The 19772-nt window shown below is 36.4% G+C and overlaps 1 protein-coding gene across 1 annotated transcript in view; it reads right to left on the reverse strand.

Moving 5' to 3' along the window:
• CADPS2 (calcium dependent secretion activator 2) overlaps nt 1-19772 on the reverse strand; it is a 310672-nt gene that overhangs the window by 170625 nt on the left and 120275 nt on the right. The window contains 3 exon segments of the mRNA XM_068669603.1: nt 8211-8332; nt 12385-12621; nt 13606-13686. Coding sequence (XP_068525704.1) covers nt 8211-8332; nt 12385-12621; nt 13606-13686 — 440 coding nt within the window.

The raw sequence follows: 19772 nt of genomic DNA on the forward strand, positions 1-19772 counted from the left end.
AAATGTCTTTTAAAGACCTCCAGGGATGGTGACTCCACCACTTCCCTGGGCAGCCCGTTCCAATGTCTAACAACCCTTTGGGTAAAGAAGTTCTTCCTAACATCCAACCTAAAACTCCCCTGGCGCAACTTTAGCCCATTCCCCCTCGTCCTATCACCAGGCACATGGGAGAACAGGCAAACCCCCACCTTGCTACAGCCTCCTTTAATGTACCTGTAGAGAGCAATAAGGTCTACCCTGAGCCTCCTTTTCTCCAGGCTGAACAAGCCATGTTAGTATGACGCTTAGCCTGATCCATTATATTTTTCTTCTAAGCAGGACTTAATTGTCTTTGGCTCAATACCACAGTATTCACAGCTAAATGCCTTCCAGTTTAAAGCATCTATGGAAGCTTCAGTGCAATGCTAGAGAAAGCTTATGCCTGTCTGTAAAATATTAGTCACATTTGCTGTGGATCAGGTGGGAACAAGGCTAGAAACAGATATATCACGTTCATTAAGCAGCGAGTAAACTGTGTTTCTCCAAAACATAATTGTTATTGTGAAGGTGATAACAGCAGGACATGCATCTTCAAACCCCAAGGTTCCCAAAATGCACTACAAAATAGAACATTAAAATGATACTGGGTTTGCAAGGCATTTTTCACATTTTAAAAGGAGACAGTCATCCCAAAAAAAAGCTCATTATAGTCATGATGCTATGCTTGAGTAGATGTTGATATTCTACCAAGCACTTGGATTTGTTAGATTTTTGCCTCCCCCCAACCCAAAAAAAAAAAAAAAAAAAAGTGTCAGTTTTTGTCTAAAAGTCATAATCTAAATGGAATGTGAGAAAAGGTTTGGGATTTAAATAAAAAAAAAAAAAGGCATCCTCACTCTACATGGAGCACCTATTCATGATACCCTCATCCCAGGCTTTCTATCTGGGGTCAGCGCTGCAGCACAAAGCAGTGCACCAAAGACACAGTCTTCAGAGGTGCAGATGTCACACTGGGACAGAAATACTGGTTGCTTTCAGTCTCTTATTAGCATGCTCAGCACGCAGAAGCAGAACAACAACCAGGATTTAGCCAGAACAATCAAAAGACTGAGAAGAAAATTAAAGGATGTGGCCTGGTGGCAGAAGGATTATGTTTATTGCTAGCTATCCAAATGGAGTAGAGATTACAAACATCTTTAATTACCTTCTTCCTCCTCTCATCCCAATTTATTTCACACCACACTTGTTGTGCCAGATCCGTGAATATTCCCTTCTAACAACAGGGATTTTATCAAGTCCCTTAGATAAACAGGATTACAAGAAAATATTTTGAGGGTTAATCATAGAATCACAGCAACATTTAGGCTGGAAGGAACCTCTGGAGGTCATCTAGTTCAAGCTTCGCTCAGCACAAGGCCAATTAGATCATGTTGCTCAAGTTATTATCCAGCCGAGTTTAAAATATCTTTTAAGGCTAAAAGCCTGTAGAAAATTCCTATTTCTCTGTAACAAGTGAGGGGAAAATTGATTAGACAATGTAAAATAATAATCAATGGTAGAACATAGTACAGAAATTTTTTAGAAACCCCTTCTCTTTTTCTTACAGATATCATACCGCCTTTTATACTTGAGCTGATTAGGTATTATTTCCTTTCTTAAAAGGAGCAAGCAATTGATCAGGTATCAAGAATAACTGGATAAAATTGTCATGTAAATTTTCAGCTGAATCCATATTCCTTTTGTGAAACTCTTCCATCATTAATCCAGAACACAGGCTGGGATAAATGTGCATTTTTCTCTCCCATTTTTTCCCTTGCAGAACCAAGAAAACATCACATAATTTCCTATTGGCAATTTTGTTTTTCCTCTTCACTGTTGGATACTGGACAGTTATAGATGGTATTTAATCATAGCACCCAATTTTTTATAAGGTAATTTCTTCCATCCTATTTTGTGAATTGCTCCAATCATGACAATCCAAAGAAGAAAGACTTACTGACATATGACAAGGTGAAATCCATGATGGAATTTATCCTTTAAAGATACAAGGATGAATCTTTGAGCAAATTATAAGAATCAGTATGCAACTCATTCAGCCATGGCTTATGAAAGCAGATACACCTTGTTTCCTGTCATGATCTTTAACCTTTTGGCTTCCCTAAAATTTCATATTTACTAAAAGATCACGCTCAACTTAGCCAAGTTTTCTACATTGTTCACGTCAACATAATTAGAAATTATGTGTCTCATGATTTAGCCTTTGAAATAATCTCACTATTAACACACAGAGCTTTCATACACAGATTCATTTTTGCAAATGATGTGTAAGATGCATTTATGTTTTAAAGAGGAAAAGTTTGGATGCCAAATTATACTGAATAATTCCATTTTGTTATCCTCTGCAAAATGAGCTTTGGATTTTACTGCACTTTTCTGTAACTAAAAAACAAAACAAAACAAAACAACAAGCAAACAAACAAACAAACAACTTCCAAAGGTAATAGTCAAAAGTACAGTTGAAATCCATCAAGTAAAAGACAGTTTAAGCAGCTAAATCCTAAAGACAATTTATCCTCAGAAGGTATAACACAAAGCATATGAACAACAAGGTAAGCATAGTTAGATCAGGAGCTATGAAACCACAATCTCATTATCCCTCTGTAAAAATTCCATGTGCAAAGATACTCATTAAAAACAAACAAACAAACAAAACACCCTTAGAAGAGCATTATGATTACTGCCTCTCTGATTAGTAAATACTTGTGTTTCTCTCCATTTACTCTTCCTATATTTAGTCTCTAGTTTTATACTCCAGACCCAAAACAATATGAGGTTGTTTCATTCACAGAAACAACTGTTTCATTATATTATTCCTCCAGTGCAAAAGCAAGACCATGTATTACTACATCTATAAATAATATATGGAATGATTGCTGAACAGTACCAATAACAGTATAATTAAAGTATTACTGATGAAATTTAATCATATTTATGCAGTTGCATTAGGCACAGACAAACAGCAGATGAAAAAACGTGTACCTTCCCTTTTCCTTAAATACCGTATATCTATGTCATGCAACCAAAAGTTAGTTACCAACATAGTCATGTCTTTGTTTCTCTTAATCAATAATAAAAATTAGAAAGTTGAAGGGGCTATGATAAAGAAACAAAACCAGCTGATGCTTCAAACATGATTGTCACAGATTATAAATGATGTCTACTCTTTGCTCCTCAGAAACTTCATCTCAAGCTATATTATCAAACTTTTTTTTTTTCATTGTCATTCTAGGAAGTTCTACATTTTAGAAGTTAAGACCATTTTTTTCCTTTTTTTGTTGCTGTTGTAGTTTGCTTGTTTTTAAACACTTCTATGTAATCTTTGCCAAATAATCTTTGATTATGTGTCTGTAAGTACTGCCATACTTCAAATAATTTATGGAATTAATTATGGTAAATATTGCATAAAAATAAAGTGAGCAGCATTTATTTTATTTGTGCCATCTTGACTGTGGTTCCCTGCCTCCTTTGGTCAGATATTTAATCATGCATTCTTCACATTCTTCCCTTCTAATACAATAGACATTTTTACAAGGTTATGCAATTACTGGCAGCAAAATATGGTCATCTCATTTGTCTTGTTTACATGAAGAATAAGCTGATTGCATCAAAATTTCTCAACATGTAAGATATTATCTTTTTGTATTTCATAAATATCTGACAGCAGAATATCACCTGCAGTGATAAAACATAGCATGTTCCCAACTTTTATCTTTAGGCATGACCGTACACATCCAAAAGACAACACTTTCAAGACACCACATTATTTAATATTCAGAATGAATAAAATCAATGATAAGAAAACATGTGGACACCAGACTCCACATGACTAAAAACTAAGCCACATCAGTAACATTTGAAAAATGAAATTAGCACTGGGTTTTGCAAGATGTCCCCTGTGGCGCCACAGCAACAAAGTTATGCAAAGCATCCTACAGCTGAGGGGGGTCCTCTAAAGGCTCTGCTACTGATCTCTGGCAGAAAAGGTCACAGTCTATGTTGGAAGGATTTTCAGCAGGGCTAAAAGGCAGGAAACAGTTGGGAGGAATGAAGAAGTATTTCACAGGCAGTAATAAATTTTTTATACAGTTTGCATGTGAAGCTGTGTAACTGGTTTGTAAAATTGTCCAAGACTTAAGTTCAGTCTAACTATATTGTTTTATAGCATTTGCATTTTAGAATGACCAGTAATATATATATAATCAGCTTCATTTAGCTTGTTAAAGAAGAAAATAATTGTATGAAGCACTTTAATACAAACTCACAATTTATTTTTCAAAGAGACAGAAAGCAGGCAGGAATTAAAAGCAATAAGAAACCAGAAAATATTTCTTACTGATAAACTGATAAAGTTTTAGGATAAAACCGTGCTCTTTTCTCTGGGACTCAGACTAAGTCTTTCGCCTTGAAGAGCAAACATTTTTTCTAATTTCCTTATTACTCTCATGGAAGCATTCAAGGATTTAGAAGAATACTTAAATACATACTATAAAAATCATTGAGTGAAATATTCAGCATTTTGGAATAGCAGATAAATCTTCAATTCAGTCTCTACTTGAATCATGCTTCTATTAATCTCCACTCTGAGGTCACATTGGTTTGTACTCCATTTTGAAGCACTTGTCTGAGCACTCAGTTTTCTCCTTTTCCCTGTCAAAACTTCTGACTAGTAGCATTGCTGTTTGTACACTGATGTTTTACAAATGAAAAAAAAAAAGAGAGAGAGAAAAAAAAAAAGAAAATAAAAAAAAAAACACACAGGCATAAATACTTCTTTACACTGCTTCTCTTCACAAATGTATCTACCAGTTCAAAACTATAAAGCAACTACAGAAAATGCCTGTGACAAGCAAATGACTCGTAGCTCTTGCCAGCAGTCTCACCAGGCTGGTGAAAAATTCATCTTCCATCACCGTTTCATTCTACTCTTAGTACAAGAGCTTTGCTACCCTTTTCTGGCTGCACATACTATGTAAAATCTGAAGTTATGTTCTCCTTTATCTGGGATCTGTCAGTGCAAATGTGTTACTGCTTGTGATCTGAAGAGCCAAGATGAACTACAGCTCTTCTCAATTCTCAGTTTCTTTTTACACTGAGTTTTGTGTTTTCTCCTCCAGCCTCGCTGATTATTTTGCTTTATATCAGAATGACAGTACTGAAAATTATCCCAGTAAGGAGCCAGCTCCAGCAGCAGGCAAGATAGGCAGTACCCTAGGGCAGCAGACAGCTTCATATTTCTGCATCAGAATCGAGACAGATTGGCTCTTCTGGCCCAGCTGGTCACTGGACTATACTTAGGCAACTTTCCTCATTGCCGCCAGAGGACTAAGGGGAAAAGAAGGCGGAAGCAATGACGTTACTAACACCAACAGGAGCAGAAAATTGCTTCAGTTTCCACCTCTTCCCATCCCTCCTACTTGCAGGAGAACATCCAACCTTTCATCCGTCTCTTCCCACCCCCCCAGCACATCCCTACCAGAGAACCGTGATGAGTGCTGGAAGAAGCAGGCGGGAAAGTGGAGGTAGGTAACTGCTTAAGATGAGGGATATGTTGGACGTAAAGGGAAGAAAGATTTTAGAAGGACTGGAAATGGTCTGTGTTAGAGGAAAAAGGCACCTTCTGAAACTTGGGACCCCTCCCTACCTATAACAATATTTTCCAGGCTCTCTCTCACCTGAGCAATTTTGTGATTAATCTCTGCCAAGACTCTTAGTTCCCTTTGCCACCAACAAAAAAAGCAATATGGCTGCTGTCAAGTAAACCTTGTTTGGCTGTAACTAAAAAATGAAACTGTGGAATAAAGGACCTCCTATTCCATAGGCAGCTTCCTCCATCTTCTTTACTGTTTGCCCATAATTTGCTAATTTCATGCTTGCCTAATTTAATATCTTCTTGTATTGCCTCAAACTACATCTCAATATATGCTCAAAAACTACATCTCCCTGTATGCTCATAAGCATACTGTATGCCAGAGTCTCATAATTATGCTTGCCTGCAATGAAAAACAGTATGACTCAAAATCTATCTGGTTCTTATGCTATTCTAAGAGTTCTATCAGCTGTGGCCTTTCGAGTCAAACTATTTTGTAGGATAACAGGTCAATAGCACGAGTAACTCCCATTCCTGCTCTTCCAGTGAACAGTTCAGGGTATCTCACAATTCTCCACTTCCTAAAGACACATTTTTTTTCCATAAAAATCTATATGAAACTTATTCATACTACAGCACTTATGGAATAGCCTATGACCTGTCTCCTGTATTCAAGTGCAAATAAATTCTGTATTCTTCTGTATTCAAATACTCATACATATTCAACTCTTACATATTGAGCCTGAAATCCTCTAAAACAGTTTACAAGCTCAGAGCAGGTCCCAACCTTACCACTTTTCCTACAAACCCTCCAGTTGATCTCATATTGATTCCATCTATTCTGGAACTTCCTTTTGATAAAGTTTCTGCTTTGACTTAGTTGTTAACTTTTAGGGGAGGTATCTTATGCATGAAATAGACTTTCTGATTGGCTTTACAACCTTCACCTTTACCTGCAGCCCTAATATGTAATAAGTCAACCATGAACTGATCATGAACCATCCCTGACATAGTTTGTCCACTGTATCTGGAAATAGCTTGAGAAAAACAAAATTCTTAACATCTACAAAACTGTTTTCTGGAAATAGAATGACTTTGCCTGAGACTCAAGGATCTTTGTATTCTAGCTGATTTAGGGCAGTCTGAAGACCCACACCAATGACACCAGAGGTTAATGAAGCCTTTAAAACAAAAGCTGACAAGTTCAAGGGTGAGGAAAAAAAGACGGACACTTTCAGAAGAAAAGGTAATCTTGACTGTGACAGTAGGCAAATGTTATATGTACTCATTGTAGGGAAGAGCACAAGAGCAACTCTGAGTTTGAAGAGAAGCATAGTTTGGAGATGCACTCTGCATGACAAATCCATGCAGCTCACATGGGACCCCGAGCCACCAGAGAATGCCCCAACAGGTCAACAAATGAGCAAGGGATGCTGCATACACACTCATGACCTTGCTTCAACCCATATATCCGTATGTCTTTTACATTGCCATTTCTTTTAGAAGTTCCACACGTACCACATGGAAATGGTATGACTGAGCTGGAGAAGCCAGGGAGTGTGTCAACTGTATTTTACATCTTGTTCTACCTCCTTGGTGTTCTGCAAAGCTCATCTGAATATGTTACTATAGCAGGCTTCTGGTTGACTTGTCTGGGAAATTTGCTGCAACTCTACAGCTAGGAGAAAGTCTACCAAATAATATCTCCTTCTACTTCTTTTCTCCACAGACCTAGAAGACGCACATAAATGCTGTGCTTATAATTTTGCCTATCACAAATCCGTATTTGTGGTCTGAATGGAATAGAAGCTATCATCCCAATTCAGTTTAAGCTGCTTTCTCAGATACTGTAACAACTGCAATTTCTAAATTGTTTTTCACAAGGCACACTATGGTGCCAGTAAAACCCCAACACACTGTCTGGAAAGTTATCTACGGAAGATTCCAAATGACATTTTAACAGAGAGAAAAGTGTCTGAAGTCAGCGCGTAGGTCAAACAAATCAACAAAAAAACGCACCTAATTTTCTTCCCCTATGCCACACTGACTGGTTCAACTACAGATGGCATGATGTTTTCCCCTCCAAGTCAGTTTGCTGACTGCCTCCCTCAAAAATTAATTGGAAGAAGTGGATCCTATAATTTAAAATGAAATAGGCTCAGCAGGTGAGTAAGCTTTGTCAAGATTGATTACTGAGTATTGATTTTCCACCAATTGTACAAGTTACACTCCACAAGGCCACCTGCACATTAACCTAGAATACATAAAATCACCTCAGGCTAACGTCTTTCAAGAGGTTTGTGTTTTCAGAGGATACAATGCTGCAGGCTCCATCCAACTCCCTTCCTCACACATACATTCAGTGGTATTTTTTTGGACTGTGCTCACGCTTCATACTTACTTCACCATAAATATTATCTATAATTTAATTTTTTAGAAAGAATTTAAGGTAACAACTCAGAAAAAAACACCTAATGTAACATAGTGCTAACTTAAACTGTAAAAATTGTATAGCTGTTCAGGTAGGTTCTCCCACAATATGAAGGGAAGGGATGTTGTACACAGCGACAGCAGAGCAGCTTACTGTGGCCTGGAAGCTTCTGCCTGGTCCGTCTGAAGCTTCTCACCTCCCTCCACTTCCATGGTGCAGTAGACAATCCGATTGGGGGCAACTGACTTTAAACCTTGCACTTCCATTATAACGATCTGAGGAGAAGAAAGCAAATAGTTCATCCTTCAGACTTCAGGAAGCATTACATAACACAGCTATTGTAGTATTAAATGCTACACAGAAAACCTAAAACAAAACAAAACAAACAAACAAACAAAAAGCACCACATTGTCTCAAATCTTTAGAGACATAAAAGTTTTAATTTTGCCTTATTTTTCTACTTTCAGCAAGATACACTAGGAATGGAAATTTTTGCTCTGTTTCTGCTTGGACAGAAACTCACTCCAACCATAATATCAATGCTAGTAGTTGAATTTGAGAGCAATGTCTAAATATAATTCTAAATGTTAATGCACGAGGAGGTGTCTCTTTAAAGCAGTCATCCAAATAAGTATTTATAGAAGGTTACTGAGATTGTTAAATTAGACAAGCAAACCGATGAAGTCTTGGAAGTTTAATCACAGTGCTGTGACCAAGGAGGCTGCAACCCTTGAAACTCATCTCTGTCATGATAGAGAGCACCACTATCAGCTGCAGTATTTTTCCCCCACTACCTATCCACAAGAAGTGAGCTCTAAGCTCGCTTCTTGCAGGCAGGTGCAGTCATTGTGCATAGGGAGATGTGGGGGGAAGAGATGGGAAAAAAACACCACCTCTACCAGCTGTCCCCTGAGAAATTTCCTCAGTGGGGACATTCTCGGCTTGGCAAATTCCACAGTTTTTCAGCTCCTCTGAACTACTTGGTAATCATTCAGAAGAGCCAAATACAGTCTAACTTCAACTGCTCTGTGTCTTATAAACCTTTCAGTTTGTCAGTGTTAATCTACTGGAATTTTTACACTTCAGATGTTTCTAATTCAAGGAAGATTTGAAAAGAAAGTCCCGTTTCCCTGCCTACTTCAGAAAAGCTGCTTTCCTTTTCAGCCCCATTTGTGCCTAAGAAACTGTGAAAAACTTTGTCCATTTAATCAGCAGAGAAGCTGTCCTCATCTGAACAGCAACAACAAAAACACAGTATTTTTTTGATTGTTTTAAAGGTGACAGAAGTAATGACTACTTCTGGTCTCATTAGAAGCAATTGATTTCTTAGGTCAGCAAGCAACCATTAAAATGCCTGGCTATCAAACTACTTGCATATTTGCCAGTTCACTTTTATTGAACTGTGTCAAGGCAGATTCACCCCTAGTTTTAAAATTCCTTGTACTTTAAAACTCCCCAAATCTTAGCAATTGTTAGATGTCTTGCAAAATTCCAGTGAGGTGACAGTCATTAGAACTTTTTTACATTGCCCATAAATTATCAACACCGCCTATTATGCTTTATAAATAATATAGCAATTCAGGGACAATGATGTAATTATCTCTGTTCTTCTCCATCGCTTGTGGTCCAGGAATTCAAACAGCTATAAAAGTGATCAATGATCACTTTAAGACTGAGAAGAGATCCTTCTGGCTAACACTGTCTATATGGTCTTTCCACATGTCAAATGTACGTCCTTGTTGAATGCAGACTTCATGTTTATTAATTTTTTATGTTGATAATTCTCCTTGAGTTTCTAATTTAATTGCACAGCACATTTGTCCTTGCTAGCACTTCTGGATTCTAGGAATGAAAAAAAAACTGCATTTCATTAGGAAGGAAACTGTCACTAGCTGATTAACTAGCTCATTAGCTGATGAACAGCTTTCTAAATATTACATGTCTATTTCTTAAACAGTTCAACAGCTGAAGAACATAAGCAATTAAGTCTTCTGCTACTGCTTTGATATTTTATTTATTTTACAAATTTCTGCAAATAGGCTAATTGATGAAATATCCAACTTGCAAAAATAGTCACTGTCGCATCTCTTGTCTTAGAGCACAAGGTCCATTCTCACTAGAACATTATAAATAATAATTTGCTGGTCTGTCTTAACAATGAAATGCAGTGGCAGAATTAACCCCCACCACACTTCACCTGCCCAATTAGGTGTTTTTTTGTTTGTTTGTGCTAATGTTTTAACATTACAGATTTCTTGTTCATTCCTGTGCAGCTGCTCTCAGTGGGGCTTTTGCTGGTAACCGTACTTATTCAAGAAGTATGAAATTGTATATATATCACCTAACATTTTTTTCAAAAATAAAGTATTCTGTCTCCAAGGAAATGCAATCAGGTTTTGTTACTTGCCCATTCTGATTTGCATAAAAAAGAAAAGCTCTCCCATGTTTCAGTCTAAATGAATATCAGTTCAGCTGTTTCCTTTTGCCCTTATTGTCTGTGAGATTTGGCTTCCCAAAAATAAGACACATATACATATTTCACAGACAAGAAACTTAACTTATGTGGTTAACAACATGCTTAAAATGAAAATTTCCCCTACTAAAAACTGCTACCTATAGAGTGACACAATTTTTTGCTTGCCCATGATGAAAGGCAGATCATTAATCCTGAAGAACCTCCATGTTTTCTCTATCAGTAATGGAAGAAACAACCAAAAAAACTTAAGTTCTGCAAACTTAACAGTCTATCTAACATTTCTGGTGTGCAGGGTTGTAAACAGACCAAAACTGCTCGAAGTAACAAGGTTACTTGAAATCACATTTACTGTTACTTTTCATTTCATGACTGTTTCAATCTTTTGGTGTTTTCCTTCCAAGTATCACATAATTTTTAGTACATACTTAATATTTCTCTCTAGAAGCCCAGAGTGAGCTTTTCTTCATTTTACAACCCTCACCAAGCAAACTTTCTTGAAGACAAATATATAAAAATATTATTGAAAAGCTTTAACAGGTATTTTTCAGGTACTTTAGAACTACTCTTTGCTACTGGTGGTATCACTTTAGTCTCTGCAGTCCACTTGAGGTAGAAACAGCACATGTGACAGTGGGCCACAGCGTTCAGCACAAGAATTATAATATTACTTCATCATTTCGTATACTTCAGCACTGTACTACACCAGTTTTACATGCTGGATGAACTATTATTTTTTAGTGTATACAATAATAGATGGATCGATCCTACTACTCTTCCAAAATTTTTGTTGGCCTCCTACATTATTAGCTAGTAATATTAAAGTAGCATACGGCAGGATAAGTAATTTCTCTTTTACAGTTAAATAAAAGATTTAAACATTTTTTGACACAACAAAGAAAAATAGATCTGAATTTTCAACAATACAAGAAAAAAACAGATGCACTGTTCACTTAAGAATAGATGTTGTTTAAGAGACATACATGCTTTTTGTTTAGTTTAAAACACTTAACAATTGAAATATTTATTACTTAACATTACCCAATGTCTTACACAAACCGAAGCTGTTTCAAGTGCATAGCACTTAAATGTGGCATCTTCTGACAGACAAATACATACTATGCAACAAGGAAACATTTTTATTGTAATATTACCTAGAGACAGAGATCAGCATTTCCTTATATTCACATGTACAGAATGGGACCTGACCAGTGATGCTTTCCTCAGGTATGTTTAAGTAGCTAGTGTCTTCTAATTTGTGTCTTCCTCTTGAAGTGAATTGAGCTTGATGTGGATTGGCACTGCATACCTATAGAGCAGACTTCCTGCATAACCTCAATAAATACAAGTTTGTCTCTTGAAGAAAATGCAAAAAAATATAAAAATCAGCCTACTATGACCAACAGTAAGAAAGTTTGAATTTGATTTATTCTCTAAATGCTTTCGGTGAGAAAACACAACTTGTTTGTAAACTTCTGCAAATGAGGTTTTGACAACCATAGTGTCTCCTCATTATGTTCCGAAGTGTGCCTATGTACCTAATGTTCTGGAATTCATTTAAACTTACAGCTGTGTAGGAGATTCAACTGCCCACATTGCTGTGTGGAATGAAATGTAGCTACAGCTGTAAGAGGAAAGCACATAATTCATATAAACTCCAACTCCTAATTATCAAAGAGACAATGCATACTTTACTAGTTTAAAATATTTTTTTTAATGACCGAGGAAGGACTAGTAACAAAAAACAAATGAACAAACAAACAAAAACAAACAAACAAACAAACAAGAAATAGACATTCTGGACATTCTAGTAATTTAAACTGTGAACAAATGTTCAGTGCAATATGTGATTACCTCTAATGTGAAGGAGAGGACCACATCAGACTTTGACAGCTGAACCTCATTTTCGTCCCCTATGTCCAAGAACGCAGAATTTTGTGATCGCTTTAACTTCTGCAGTTTAAATTCTGGCCCACCTTTAGACACTGGAAGACTTTCCAAATTGGCCATCAGCAAATTCACTGAAGACCGCAACTCTTCTATGTACATGTTTTCCATTTCTCTTGTTATGAACTTTGGGAATTTTCTTTCCTTGGAAGGAAAAAAAAAAAGTTGGGAAGAAAAAAATCATGCTGCATTACATAGCATATTAATTTATTAATTTGCTCTCACTTAGAGATATTGAAAAAAAAAAAAAAAGTCTTAATTCCTACATGTAACTATTTGTATCCTTTGAAAACTGTAATGGGAAGGCTAATTGTGTGCTCAAAAAATAAGTCAGTCATATTCATGCTTGTAACATAAAACAGTTGAACTACAACCACAATGTGAAATTTCTACTTCTGCTTATTTTTATTTTTAATAACAAGTCATTGATTTAGAAAGTAATACAGAGTTACACACAATTCTTTTACACATTTAGGTCTGGATTCTGACAGAGTGCTAAAATGGCCAGGGACTGTAACAATCCTACTTGTGATATTTAATATAGAAGGACATAATGTTGTCCACCGAAATAAGATACGAGCTCTAAGAGAGAAAAAGTAGACTTGTCTTTCTAAAATTTACAAAAGCAATTTTTAATTTACTCTATTAGCACTAACTTGAACTACAAAGCTCACTCAGTTTTGTTACTTGCAGTGCTAATACAACTACTCTGAACTTCGACTTAAACTGGAAATGTAAACTATATTATACATACTTTAAAAGTATATATATGTAGCACGCTGTAAGACAAAAACATTATGTCTAAGTACAGAATAATGCATTTTGCATCTGAAATATAATCTACTTTAGTTCCAAAATATATCCTCCCAAATAATATACTCTCTGTTGCATCACTGGACCTGCTGACAAAGGAAAGGTAGGATTACAGAGTATACAACCTTTCAAAACAAATTTTGCTCTTTCTCTACCCCATACATACTCCACAGCAGAAAGAAATGCATCTCCCAGACTGTTATGCTGTCAGATCACGTTCAGTGTCAGAATCAGAAAGTGGAAACCCACATTATTTATCATTCCACTTAATCTTGTAAGAAGATACATTTTTGGTACATGAAAGCAACCACTTACCCTTGCCATTTGTTCAGCCAGTTGTAGACGTCCATCTAGTTCACGTCTGATCTGGGCTGCTTGCTCATCTGCATTATCCAACTTGCACAGAGAACGAAAAATATAAATAATATTAACTATAAGAAACACACACTTTATAGCAATTAATGTAGTTAAAAAGAAAAGAAAAATGATTTGCAACAACCTTTGTATTTTAAAATTTCTGAAACACTAAGCAAATACGTAGCTTTGAGTCTTACCAAGATGAAAGAAATGCAAGTGCCACCCATTATCCACAGCAGTCAAGGACTCTGAAGGGTAGCCCTTATTCCCTTGACTTTTTAATACTCAGCTTAAATTGAAGGAGCATTATTTCCTTATGAAAATAACCACTGAAAACATTTGTTCATGAAGCAGAAAACTGAACTGACAGAATAGCTGAGAAAATGTTTGCAAGGAATTTTTCTCTTTGGTGCCATGAGATCCTCTGGAACTAGATGTAGGGAGAGAAAACTGTGCAGCTATACCTTTTGTGTATATATTATTTCAATCACATGAATCTTTTCTCCAAAATACCGTCCAGCTGCTCAGGTTAAGGCCTATCCAGTTTTTGAGCTTCCGATATTTTCATATGGAGGAAATAATTATGACTAAAGCTCAGGCTTCAGTCCTGGAGGTAAAGGGGAAGGACCCATCTCTTCCCCTCAACAGAGTCACTGGGTCTCAACAAAGAGCATCCCGAGTAATTTTTCACTGGTTTACTTGTTAAGGGTAGGTGAAGTGTCGTTTCACTGTTGCAGACTGACCTGCACGGCTGAGCAGGCTAAGGAAGAAGCGTGGTGCATCTGGAAAAGGCCAGGCACAACTTGCCATCTTACTGAATATGTGCCAATCAAGGGTGAAGACAAACATCAGAGTGTTAACGGAGGGCTCTCCTTTTCTAGGGGTAACTGCAGGCACAATCCTGAATGCTGACATGAACTATTGCTTTTAGTCTTCAGACAGCTAATGTCTAAAGATACACCACTTACTAAAAAACAATCTGAAATTGATTAGTGATGGAAACTGGCAAAAATCAGTTCTCTAATTAAATGAGATCTTCAGCTAAAGAGCTCACAATTAATTTAGAAAATGACTGATTCCATTAAACTAAGCTTTTTACGTAAGACCACTATTTAGTGCACCAGGCCAAATACATAATGCCATTTTCTTTGCAACAGTCCTCTGCTAAAGTCAGTAGATCTCATTGAACCAAAGCCTTGTTGAAAATTAAGCATTTTTTTTCCTCCAAAAATCAAATAAAAAATCTGATTATTTTTGGAAAAAAACAAAAACAAAAACAACAAACATCTATTGCTTAAAGGTTTATTGCAGCATTATGTACAATGAACATCTGACTACATTTAGCAAGAGAATATAAAGTTTTCCACAGCTAGGATAGAAGTGATGACAGGGAGCACAGTCTGTCATCTGAGCAATCTGGCATCGGTCAAGACCCCTGAAGGATTTGCTCCAGACTACTAGAAAACAGGAGACCAAAACCTGATGGTATATGAGAGGCTCAGTTTAAACAGAACAGTAGAAATTGGATCTTGCTGCAGACTGGTAGGGTCCTCCCACTAAGCGTGTCTGTAAATCTGCTCCTAGCTTGACTGTCAGTATAAATGGCAAGAGCATTGAGGATGAAATTAAGTATTTTATGTTTCACAGCATACAGTTAGAGTATTCCAAATAAATTCCCGAATTTGCATTATACTATTTCATAACAGAACAAGAAACTGCTTTTTGGCCTTCTAACAAAACATATTTATAACTTGTCCTTTCCTTTGTATTAAATAATACATTTAAATGCATTTAAATAATACATTTCCTTTGTAGTAAATAACGACTTTATTTTTACACATATTTTTATTTAATCAGTTTGACAATCTGTATAACAGGAAAAACAATTCTGTTTTCCTTTTGGGGCTAAGAGAAGGGCAGCATTGTTTTAATAACGTATTTCATAATAGGCAATTGACTGAAAAATATCTGCCTGGAGGGAATTGCGATGACTGAATTTTGATTTCTGCCAAAAGGAGGGTATGGGAGAGCAGAATGAAGCTAGAACTTTTTCCTGTGTCGAGACATAACTTCACTGGCTGCTTCTATTATTAACTTGGTTGGAGGGCCAGAAGCTTTTGGTTAAAAATTATATTTACTTACTTTTTTCCACACAAAATGATCATTTAAGTTAATGAATGCTAGTCTGGTTTTGCAAATCAGCATTTTTTCCCTAACCATGTATTACTTCCCATTATCTATTTGTAGTTGACAGATGAAAAAATGTGCCAATTTCCCCACTTACTTATTTTTAAACTTCATTATTCTTCCTGAAATATTTATTTATTCAAATAATATGTTGTTAATGTACATAATGATGTTTTGCAAAGTATGGAAAGAAACTGAAAAGGTGAAACACTGAAGAACACTGCTTTACTTATAGACAGAACCAAGGTAAGAATGACTAGTAGGTCATTCACAGCTGTCCTAGTAAGATGTAAAGTTGTTGACATTAGAATTTTTACAATATACAAAATGAAGCAACAGTGAGAAAAACAGTAACTTTGTCATGATACATGCAAAGTCATTCTACTTGTTTTTATCCTAAATTCAATAAAACACGTCAAAAACAACTTTCCAAGCAAAGCGGTCAGTGATTATAAATGTGAAGTCATACTTTATACATCTGCTGAATCTGAGGTGACAACAGGAATAAGTACATTCTGAAAATGCAGGTGGAAGCTGGAATTCGTGACTTGCATCCACTTCCTTACACAGGGAAGACACTCATTATAACCCACCGTAGGGGTGGAAAGCAGAGACAGGGGTTAACATTAAGTGCATCCTTTTCCATAATTCCTTATTTGTGGATCAAACCCATACCCAGGACATAGAAGAAGTTATGACAACCATTGTAGCAATTTTTAAAATGTTAATAAAACCTAGAAAAGCACAGAAATAAATACAAATGTAAAACTGCAGGATACCAACTCAGATTTTTCTCGGTATTGCAACAGGTATTTGCTTTAAAAAGTCACTAACTTGCAAATACTTAAAATACTTTCTGACCTATTTGTCATGTCATATTTAAATGAAATTATCCATCACATAGATCAATTGTAATGCTGGAGACTTAGGAGGGCAGGCATGCCAAAAGGGAAAGAAGAAAAGTTATACTCATACAGATTGTTTTAAAAGAGGCTACATGCAAACTCCATTTAATAAAAACACCTCAGTTTTCTCCAATGGTAGTAATTATTCACCATAGCTATTTATCAACTACACCAACAATAGAGATACTCTTTATGTTCCTTATACTTCACTTAACCAATTATTCAGTATCTTAGCAGCAGTGAACCTCGCTACAGCAGACTCTACAGATACCAGACTTGTTTTCAGTGTAAAATACACTTGAAGTCCTGACCAAACAAATCAATATTTTCCCAAATTGGCATACACCTGGCCCCTGAAACTTACAACTTCTAGGTACACGCTGACTCACATTTGAAGGACTATTTATTTCAGTAGGAAAATTTGTAATTGAGCAAAAAGTATGAATAAAATAGCTGTGTCACTTGTGCCTGTTCTCTTTGCAGAGATTATTAACTGAATATTCAGTTTCTTCAGAAAATTCAGTAATTATAAGTGACTATATTTGAATGGACTATTCTCGGATGGATAAGAAGTTACTTTTATTAAAAAAAAAGCCTGGTAGCTCATCATCGGGCTTTTTTTTTTTTTTTCAGTGGTGTCATATAAAAACAACTTTCTAAAATAAGCCTGCCAGTCTTAGACATCAAGCTATTCATTTGAAAATGTTTTTATTCCTTAATGCTTGAAGTTGCCATTATGTTTTTCTCCCACTTTCTCACTCTGAAAAGGGCAATCACTTTTTATTACAAACTTCTTTATTGTCAGAGATGGGCTGCTTGTCCAACAATTTTTATTAAAGGATATATTCTGTTGCTAATATCAGCGTTAACTGCTAACCGACAGACTGAAGTTTTCTACTCTGAATTTCTGCTTTAATAACTTCAACCAAAATGACTCAATTGCTTCTGAAAAGGAGGGAAGAGAAGATAACACACTGCTATATCCACAATAAGAAAACTGGTGACCATCTTGTAAAAGAATACCATCTTGCTTTCAAGCATGAATCTGAGATTCTGCAGCACTCTATCTTGAAAATCAGACCATCTCTAGCCAAGTTGTGAACCTCTGAAAAAGGAAGCAGCCATTATTAGGGGATAAATCAGATCCAGCATTCAGGCTCGTCTTCAGGCTGTGCTGCTCAATCTCTTGAATATGCATGGGGTCTATGCTCCTCAGATTATTTGCTTATTTGAGGAAGACTGCAATTTTATTAAAGTTACAAATCACTATTCTGATCAACGGCATAGTATCTTACTTGATATACAGTTGTTTGACTGTTGCGACTAGACAGCACAGCACAGAAGCACATCTTAATTCATGTTCACATTATCTTGACAGGTTGGAAGAGACAGTCTACTTTGTGATTCCTATTTAAATAACTTATATTTTTTTAGCATTAAAGGGCTTTAACATATTTGTGTATTTTGGTGCAAAAGAGAAGTAGTACATTAGAAAAAAATTCTGGTTAATGTGCAAGTGTACCCTAAAGAAAAAAAAGGAATAATACTTCCAGGAGGAACTGCACTAAATCCCATGGCACACACTTGTCTTACTCTGCCTGCAAAGAGAGTCAGATGACATTTTTCAAGACAGAAAAGTTTGAGTACAGATGAGTACTGACCAGCTGGAAGTTATTGTTCTCAATATTCATAAGTGCTCAAACTAATGGATAGTTGCTTCAAGTGACTATCTCATTAATGGTCAGTTAGCTTTCTGCAGTTTTTTAACCTGCAGTAACATCAACATCAAAGTGTATTTACATGCACGTAGTGATACAAATTTCTTTACATTTAGTGACTAAATTGACAGTACAGGTATCTTAGGACTTGCTCATATTTCTGTGGCCCAAAACCCTCAGCTCTGCCTCCTGAGTCCTACCACTCAGCTCTGCTCTGTGAGGACACAGCAGTCATTTTTACTTTAGAGCAACTTGTTGCCACACGTAATGGCTCCTGGGCCCTGCTGAGCTGATGGGTTATTCGTGGCTGCCTCCAGGAGGCAACCTGCAGGCTCCGTCTCTGACTGCTGCGTGGCAGCACAGGCCAAAACTGTCAACATGCACCAAATGGAATAAAGGGCTTGCATTAAAAGTGTGATTAGATACATAAGGGGAAAAAAAAAAAAAAAAAAAAAAAAAAAAAAGATTTCTAAAAGTAACTAATGGCATCCAGCAGCAAGGCTGGAAGAGCAAATGAAGGCCAGAAAAGTCCTACTGCTCAATTTTGATTGTGAATCACATAAGCAAGCAGTAGGTGGATGTAAGTACTTGCATATTTTCAGACTGGTGCTTTTTTTATCTCTGGCCCCCAAAAAAGGAGTTTTGCTTCAAACAGACCTGCCATCTTGAAGACCTGCAGGGTTTCTTCTCGTCTTTACACATGCTGAGTTTTGCTATAGGAACAAACTTGGAATATATTAAGCAGCCATGTAATGCCCCATCACATTAAGAAGCTGTTGTGCACGTAACACAAAAAAAAACCTGCAGAGATTCCTGAAGTCTCCCAACCTTGTGAAACAAGATTAGCAGCTAAATATATGAAAGTAGAAGGATCTTTTCCTTCCAAGTGAGGCAAAAAACACCTCACCCAACTCCAGTCTGTAGTAGCAGATGCTTTTGGACATGAATTCAACAGGACTTCTGAAGAACAAAATCGTGACAGAAGTAAATTCCTTGCACTTCCTATTGGGAGAAAAACAGCTATTTGATTAAAGGGCAGGATGCATGAAGCTTTCTAAACAGATTCTGCTGGACCTTTTTGGCCTCCTGTTCCACAGGAAGAAAGACACAGCTGTAAATAGAAAGAAAATGTCAATCCTCTATTTCAGAGAAGGCTATGCTGTTTAGCTTCAATTTTAAAATCGGTTCTCTTCATTGTAGAATATGCAGTGAATTAATTCAAATTAACAAGAAAGATCACTTAAGTCGTATTTAAAAATTCATATGTCCTGTGCACCCTGCAAAATCTATATTATGTATCATGAAAATGGCTATG

The sequence above is a fragment of the Anas acuta genome, chromosome 1 (assembly GCF_963932015.1).
Source record: "Anas acuta chromosome 1, bAnaAcu1.1, whole genome shotgun sequence".
Taxonomy (NCBI): Eukaryota; Metazoa; Chordata; class Aves; order Anseriformes; family Anatidae; genus Anas; species Anas acuta.